Raw genomic sequence first — 8,466 nt, forward strand, 5'->3', positions numbered from 1 at the left:
GCTAAGTGGGGAGAGCAAACACGTTGTGCTCCCAATAGCAGAGCCCAAAGGTGCTGCATCTGGAGATAACATCAGCAGGGAGAGCCAGCCCAGCTCTCCCCACACAAACTATTTCCCAGAGGCAAATGGCAAAGGGAGATAGAGGGAGAAACAAGTACTGACAGTTTGCTGTAGGAGCTCAAAGAAAAAGTGGACAAAGCTAAAAGAACTCCAGCTCTTTGTCTGCATTTAATCCAGTTCAGAGCACCCACTGGTGCATACAGATTTACTTCCCATGGCTGACAGAGCTGGATATGGTCATTTGGTAAGAAACAGGAGATCTAGGATTGAATTTTTGTGCCCTCCAGGCTCTTATATTTTAGGAAAAGTCAGCTAAATGTACCTGAATTTTTAATCTTACGTAAAAAGCATGAGCTGCTGGATGATTCCTTCAAAGAAACAAATCCTGAAATAAAAGGTGAAGAGTTCTTTCTGGTCTTAACACGGATGAAGTTTTTAAGGGAAGGGTGCTGCTTTTGGCTCACAGAAACCAAGGAAAAGACTGTGGCCTGCTGTCCCTGCCCAAGAATCCCATATTACAGGCACTGATTCATCAGAGGGTACTGAAACAATATTACAGTATTAAAATACCAGCATCCACATATTTATAGTCCAAAATAGAAATAGTCCAAGCACCTGCTTTCAGAGTACAATAAAACCACCAAATCACCACTGCAGGGTTTGCTTTTGCTGAGGCCAGATGGTTCAAGTTCCACGTAGCCCAGTTTCTAAAGGCTGTGAAGCCAATTTGTTGCTTGCTGAGCTTGCAGGACACGGCCCTGAAAGCCCGGAGAGGAGGATGGATTTGTGTGCAAGAACAAGAGCAACAAAAGGGGTTGTGAGCCACAGGTGGAGAGGCTGGGTTAGAGAGGCAGGTCCAGAGGGGCCAGCTCAGCTGCAGGGTGCAGGGGACAGAAATGAGGCAGATGTGCCAGAGAGAGTCCAGCACAGAGTTTGGAACCTCTGGCACCTCTGGACAGTGCAGAGAAAAGGGAAAGAGAACAATAAAGCAGCACTTTCTCATCCCTCTGCTCCTTCTCATCCCCTTCCAAGTGTTTTTGGACCTCTAGGAAGGACCCCTGGATCTGAGGCTCAAACTTCTGTTCAGGACAAACCAGACCCTTTAATCCTGAGTGCCCGTGGCTGGGAGCTGCAGAGCAGGGCATGGCTGTGTTTGGGGTGGTGTGAGTGGGACAGGAGCCCAGCCCAGTATATGAGGCCGCCTGCTCCTGGCTCAGCCCCTTCCCGAGGAGCCCCCATCCCTCAGAGAGTGCTGGCTGTAAATGGGATGGTGATGAAATAAAACCAAAAGGCAATTCAGGCTAATTAACCACACTTCAGGAAAAAAACCCTACCTGGATAGATGGCACATGATGTGTTTTGTGTTAATGTTCCGAGCCAATTTGGCGGTTCCCCATGGCAGGCAGGTTGGAAATATTTTGTTGCAAGTTTGAACATCTTACCAGGATGTAAGGCCAGCCCTTTCTACAAGAGCAGTGATTGAATTAGGGCTGAGAAGTGTATCCCTGGCTAGTTTCAATTTCAAAAAAGAGAGCTTTTAAAATGGTACAAATGAGGCTAAAGGAATTTATGTTATTTTTCTGGTTTCTATGCTATAACTCCTTTTCCATCTCCTCATCTATCTTCCAAGTGTCCTGCCTTATGAATGAGTGAGCAATAAAAGAAGAATGCAGTGGCTGAGAAAGAAACTCAAGATAACAAGATAAAGCCAAAGCTTGAGCAGAAGTTAAGATGTAGATCAGAATATGGAATTTTCTCACATCTGAGTTTTAGGGCAGTCATTAGATAGTTTGCTTGAGAAGCTGATTTAAAATCAGTAGCACAAAATGTGACCTAGCATGTGCTGAGTTCATTTGTGCCAAAGGTTTGGACCTGCGCTTTCTGGGGTCATGATCCTGTCTTCAGACCACACGTGCTGGCAATCTGCTCATAGACTAAAATATTTCATAGAATCAAAAAATCACAGAACCACAGAATAATTTGCATAGGAAGAGATGTTAGAGTTCATCTAATTCTCATTCCATGGGCAGGGACACTGTTGTGGGTCAGTGCTCTGTCCTAGCCACCCCTGCTCACATTGAGGTTTTCGGCTCGAGGTCCCCATGCATGTCCAGCCAAGAGCTGGACTTGGCTCCTTCAGGGCAAGCTGCTGTTTTCTGCTGAAAATGGCCAGTGACAGTGTCTGCTCTTTTCAAACACCTCAAACTGAAGGGAGAGGCTGTAACAAAAGGGTTAATTCCAATTTCCATATCACTGACCTCCCTCCAGCCTTCCTGGCTGCCCAGGTTTGGAGCTGCATGGATCAGCTGGGTTTTCTCAGGGGAAAAATGATGTGGCCACTCCCTTAGCCCTGATAATCCCTCTGGCTGGGCTTTCCGGTGCTCCGCTCTGCCAGGTTAGGCAGAATTTCATCATCAAAATTATTGTGGCCTCTTTCAAGAAAAAGACAGTGGGAATTAGGTGTGTTTGCTTGTGTTGTCCCAGTGTCACTGCTGCTTGGGGCCCAGGACACAGATCAGGGACTAAGCTGGACTCCAGTTTTATTTGGCAAAGCAGGAGAAGATAAAGGGACAGAGTTTCAGGGGATGTGAAAGTATTGGGCACTGGGCAATCATGTTGAAGAAAAGCTGTGCCTGAGGAGAGTCCCATTTGTTCTTCGGTCCCTCAGCTGTGAAGTTAGGCAGAGCTCCCTCCTTGCAGTGCAGGAGGGAAATTGGCTCTGCAGGCAGAGCTGGGTCATACTGATGAGCATTTGCTGCCTGGGACAGCAGGGTGACCTGTGTGTGGTGACAGCTCCCACTGCAGAACAAACCCATCCCTGAGTGTCAGCCAGTGTCCATCCGACAGCCCTGCTATTAATGCATCCTTCTTTGTTCTTCTAACCACAGATCCTGGAGGAAAACATGAAGTTAGAGTGCAAGTGCCACGGGGTGTCAGGGTCCTGCACCACTAAAACCTGCTGGACAACGCTGCCCAAGTTCCGGGAGCTGGGCTACATCCTCAAGGACAAGTACAATGAGGCCGTGCAGGTGGAGCCCGTCAGGGCCAGCCGCAACAAGCGCCCCACCTTCCTCAAGATCAAGAAACCCCTTTCCTACCGCAAACCCATGGATACAGACTTGGTGTACATAGAGAAATCCCCCAACTACTGTGAGGAGGACCCGGTGACGGGCAGCGTGGGGACGCAGGGCAGGATGTGCAACAAGACGGCGCAGCAGTCCAACGGCTGCGACCTGATGTGCTGCGGCCGCGGCTACAACACCCACCAGTACTCCAGGGTGTGGCAGTGCAATTGCAAGTTCCACTGGTGCTGCTACGTGAAATGCAACACATGCAGCGAGAGGACAGAGGTGTACACCTGTAAGTGAGCGCCTGCCTAGGGCTGCTCTCCGGCCCGGATACATTTGCACATGCACTCAGTGTACCTGAGCAGAACTGCAGGGAAGAGCTGCTCTCCCCGAGGAGATGCTGATGAGTGGAGCCCTCTCTTCTCTCCTCACGTTTTGTTGCTCATGTGGATACATATTTCAGACTCTCATAAAGTCAGCCGAGAAACAAAAACAAACCTACCCCACCCTGGGCCACCAGACACACAAAAGAGAGAGCAAAGGATCATCTTGGTGAGCCTGCAACTCGAAAGGAAGGAGCGTGGACTGCCCTGCGGAGAAACAGCAGCCAGGGAGAAATCTGGATGTGGCACCGAACTCTCGGTTTGGGAAAGGGATGGTCAAACACTTCTGTGTATGAGAAGCTGGGAGGGGTAGGGGAGACACCTCTACAAAAGGGCTTTGCACAGGATGGGAAGGACAGAGCCTTCCCCTGAATTGCCCGTGGGAGTGCGTGGATAACACAGATTTAGGCTTCTACACTCGTGAAAAGCTTCTACTGGTCTTGCCCATCTTTCCACTTCACAGCACTTGCTGCAGCAAGAAGAACTGTGGAAGGGTTCTGTAGACACTGCTTTATCTGCCTTTCTTGTGTGTGTGAGCTGCAGATTTTAGCACAGGGATTTGGGACACTTGGGCATAATAATAACAATATTTAACAATTTATTCAGATAAAACTAATATTAATTTATTTAATTAAAAGAACTTTACCAACCTCTGGAACTATTCTGCAATTAAAGTAGATAGCTGGCTTTCTTTGTGGAATAATTTTGTGGGATCAGCGAGGAAACACTGGAGCTGTATATATTATTCTTGACTAGGATATTTCTATTAGTTGGACTTGCAGGATATGTTCTACAGTACTGGATGTTTAAGGACAAAAGCTGGCGCCTTTATATATATGTACATACACAAACACACTGTATTTTGGGGTTTTTGTTTGTTTATTTCCTCCTGTTTGCTGCTAGTTGTCTGGAACAAAAGTGGAGTCGTAGGGGTTACAAATCTTTACCAGTTTTTGTGTTGTTTTTTTTTTTTCTTCGATTAAAGAAAGAAGCATTAATAAAATCCTGTTTGGAATATGTCTAAAAATAAGAAAATCCAGACAAAATTCCATCTTTTGGAAAAATCAATCATAGGATAAGAGAGTATATTTTGTAAGAGACTATTTTTATATAAATATTTTATTTATGCTATGTCTGCTTGTTCAACCTGTACTTTTTCTCAAAACAGGCATACAATTTGTAATTCTTAGGCTATTTAACAGAGAAAGGGTAATTAGTTTGTGAACACAACAGCAGCAAGCTGGATGCATTCAGCTGCAATTGGTGGATGTGTCAGAAAGCAGGATGAACTTTCTCTCCGGATGTGTGTACAAACTGGCTCTTTTCCTGCAGCTCAGTTTGCAGAATATGCAAAATAAGAACAGGGCATCAATTTTGTCACATGGCTTGAATACATGATTGGTATTAACTGGATGCTCATTTATCCCATTCAAGAAAAAAAAAAATCAGAATTAGCTTCCCACATGCGTCAGTCATTAAACTGTGGCGTTATGACTCGCAAATGTGCTGTGTGTGCTGTCAGTTAAACCTCTGCTTTGTGCTGCTGTCAAATCTGATTCCCATCAGGGCAAGACTGTAGACTGTGACTGTAATAACTTGCATGACACATATCGTCTGATTCTCATAGATAGGATACAAAGCTTACTTTTTGTCCAGCTCCTTTTGGCATTTACGTTATTCTTTTCCCCTGGAAAAGGCCAGAGCCCAAAAATCCAGAAAAACATTTGGACAAGTTTAAAGAGGCAAATTTAAAGACTTGTTTTTCAGAGCCCAACTAAGCTGTTTTGCATTCCCTTTGTGATATCTCCTTTTTACCACTGCTGATTTCTTCAGACATTCGAGTGGTAAATATTTCTCTGTATTGAGAATTGTTCTGTTCCTCCTGCTTAACTCATTTGTTACTGATAAAAACCATGTCTAATTCTAACGTTGTTTTTCACTGAGTAAAGAAAGGTGGCCCAGAGTTGCAGATGATATTACACATTGTCTGGGACAGATCAGGTTCTTTCCTCCTTCCAGACTGCAGGATCTCCCCAGTTAATGAGGCAGCAGTGATTGGACTGTCACTGACTCCCTGCACAGCAGCAAGTGCCACCGGGGGCAGGTGGGACAGGTCTGTCCTGTGTGCACTGATCCTTCTCAGGCAAAACTCCCTCCCAGCACTGTGAAAACAGAGAATTTCTGAGAAGGGAAACAGAAGCATCATGAAAGATGCTGCAAGGATGACAAGCTACCTGTTAGGACTCAGGTTTTAACTCACTCCTTGTATATATATTATTTAAGAACACAAGCCCATGCAGTACCTAATCCTAGCAATGTATATCAGGGGTTAATGCACAGTTTCTTTGCAGACCTGCCACTTAACACAAAATAGAATTTTTATTCAATTCAGGCACCAGAATGGGGTATCAAAATAAAGTTATTAATGTAATTTACTTTCAAACTTGTGACTTGCCAATTTTCACTGAGTCACTGCTCTTAGTCCTCCTAAATTCCACACAACAAGATTTAAAATGCAACCACATACAGTAGGGATGTTAATTACAACTCTGTATTATGGTTAAATAATTCAGATCTACATTTAATATTGGAATCTTCCCCCCCCAATTTTATATTGGGCTTTGATTTAATGAATACTATATCATAGTTAAAACTGCTTTTTCCTCACTAATTCGAGTTACTTTACAAATTATTACTTTTGCAGCATGTTTTTACCATAGAAAAGTAATGTGTAAAACTCCTGCTTCCTGTAAATTTCCGTATGCAGTGATGTGCCATGTACAGCTAGCAGAATAATTACTGAAGGACAAATATCTTTAAACATTTTTATTCACAGTAATAAAAACCTGGATGCACAAGGAATTCCTTTTGGTACACATTTTCCCTGTATTTTTCAATATTTCTGGTGAGAAAATGGAGAGAATAAAAAGGAAAAAAAACGTTGATTTGTGTAATAACTAGAATAACACTTTGGGAACCATGAATTAAAGAGCAAGGAAAACCAAATTCTGCATTCAGCTAGAAACTATTTGGAAATTTGGCTGTGTCATCTTAGGTAGGAGAAATCTGGTCCATCAGAATGTGCCCTGAATGTGAAGTTAATTGGTCATTCGCTAAGTGGGCTTGAATGGCACGAAGAATAAACAGGAGAAGGGGGAAGATTTACCGATATTCCTCCCCCCACAACAGCTTGGTCTTTGTGCTCGAGGATAGAAAGAGCTCTGTTTTTACGTGGGGAAGGAGCTCACAATGGCACTGAAATGCACACAACTGCAGGACAATGCAGCCCTCGAAGGAAAATCCATCTTCTCATGTGTGCTGCCAGGGGAGCACTGGGCACAGGCACAACCTGGATGGGGCTGCAAAGGAAACACAGAGCAGGAGCAGGGGCAGGGAGAGCAGGGGGAAGCAGAAGGGAAAAAGCCTTGCTGCAAGTTGAGAAGCTGTTAATCGTGGAATCTCCCTTCCACATCCCATAGTGAAACGCCAGTTTGTGGAAATGAAGATGTTCTGCCTCAGGATTCCTAAATAAGTTTTAAGGATTTTACCTCTCAGCCTTTCTAAAAGGACAGCTAATCTGAATTTTCAGCTTGATACTAGAAGTACTTACATAAAACATGAATCAGCCCATGATTAAGTTTTCTTTGCCATGTATGCACAAAGCTAACAGAGATACGTCTTTCAACAGTGATAATTAAACTGAAAACATCCTTAAAATATACTCCTAAGTGGCTCATTTGGTAAAGTGATTGTAAGGGGACACAGTAACTTAGAGAAGGTCAATAATGGCTACATACCATATCGCACAAGGCTCTCAGTGAGCTCTTCTGTGGATTACAAAACTCTTTACTCAGCCACACTTTAAAATCCATTTGTTAAACAGAAACATCACAGACTGCAGTCAGGATGCACAAATTCAAATTAGGATACTGTATAGGTATTTCTGACAATATTTTCACATTTGTCATTATAATAGACATGAGGAAATATGCACTGTGAATGTCCCAAATGTGCATATTAACCAATACAGTTTCTTGCCCCCAACCTGTAGCCAAAGAAGCTGATGGAGCAAGAAGGTCTCCAAGTCTGAACTGCAGGGTGGATGGAAAATTTGGTATGAGTCAGCACTGCCCTGGCAGCCAGGGAGGACATTCCTGCATGACCAGCTGGGACAGGGAGAGGATTGTCCCACTCCACCCTGCACTGGGACAGCCTCACCTCAAATATTGTCTGAAATTTTGGTCACTGCAGTATAAGAAAGAGTGCTCAAAGGAGGGCAGTGAAGATGGTCCAACGTCTGGAGGGGCCCTACAGAGAGGGGCTGAGGGCACTTGGTTTGCTCAGCTGGAGAAGACTAAGGTCAGAGCTCCCTGGGGGCTGCAGCTCCTCCCGAGGGGCAGCTCTGATCTCTGGTCCCTGACACAGGGATGGCACCCAGGGAACAGCTGGAGCTGGCCAGGGGAGGGCTAGGGTGGGTATCAGGGAAAGATTCTTTCCCCAGAGGCTGCTGGGCACTGAACAGACTCCTCAGGGTTTGGGCACGTCCCCAAGGCTGCCAGAGCTCCAGAAGCATTTGGACAATGCTCTCAGGGATGCACAGGGTGGGATTGCTGGGGTGTCCGTGCAGGGCCAGGAGCTGGACTTGGTGATACTCGTGGGTCCCTTCCAATTTAGGATGGTCCATGGCTCTAACTAGGACACAGAGAAAGACATTTGAAAGATAAAGAAACTAAAGGCCTGTAACAGACAGGATACAGAGGAAAAAGCCTAAGAAGGAAAATCCCTGAAGAAATCAATGCATGGAAAGCACATCACTGAGTCCAGCAGGGAACTGAAAGGGCTTGGCAAAATGGATAGATTGCAGCCAGAGCTGAGCCTGCCCGGTTGCTACAACAGCCCATAGTGCAATTTCATTTGGATCAAGCCAAATCAAGTATCTATTCCCTTGAATCAGC

At 45.0% G+C, this 8,466-nt stretch overlaps 1 protein-coding gene across 1 annotated transcript in view; it reads left to right on the top strand.

Annotated features, from left to right (window-relative positions):
- Positions 1–7,232, top strand: part of WNT7A (Wnt family member 7A) — a 36,309-nt gene extending 29,077 nt beyond the window's left edge. The window contains exon 4 of the mRNA XM_086845195.1: positions 2,949–7,232. Within this exon, the coding sequence (XP_086701321.1) occupies positions 2,949–3,428 (480 nt within the window). The 3' untranslated portion in view covers positions 3,429–7,232. The remainder of the gene's footprint in view (positions 1–2,948) is intronic.
- The last annotated feature ends 1,234 nt before the right edge of the window (positions 7,233–8,466 follow it).

This window comes from Cyanistes caeruleus, chromosome 11 (assembly GCF_971803275.1).
Source record: "Cyanistes caeruleus chromosome 11, bCyaCae1.hap1.1, whole genome shotgun sequence".
Lineage (NCBI taxonomy): Eukaryota > Metazoa > Chordata > Aves > Passeriformes > Paridae > Cyanistes > Cyanistes caeruleus.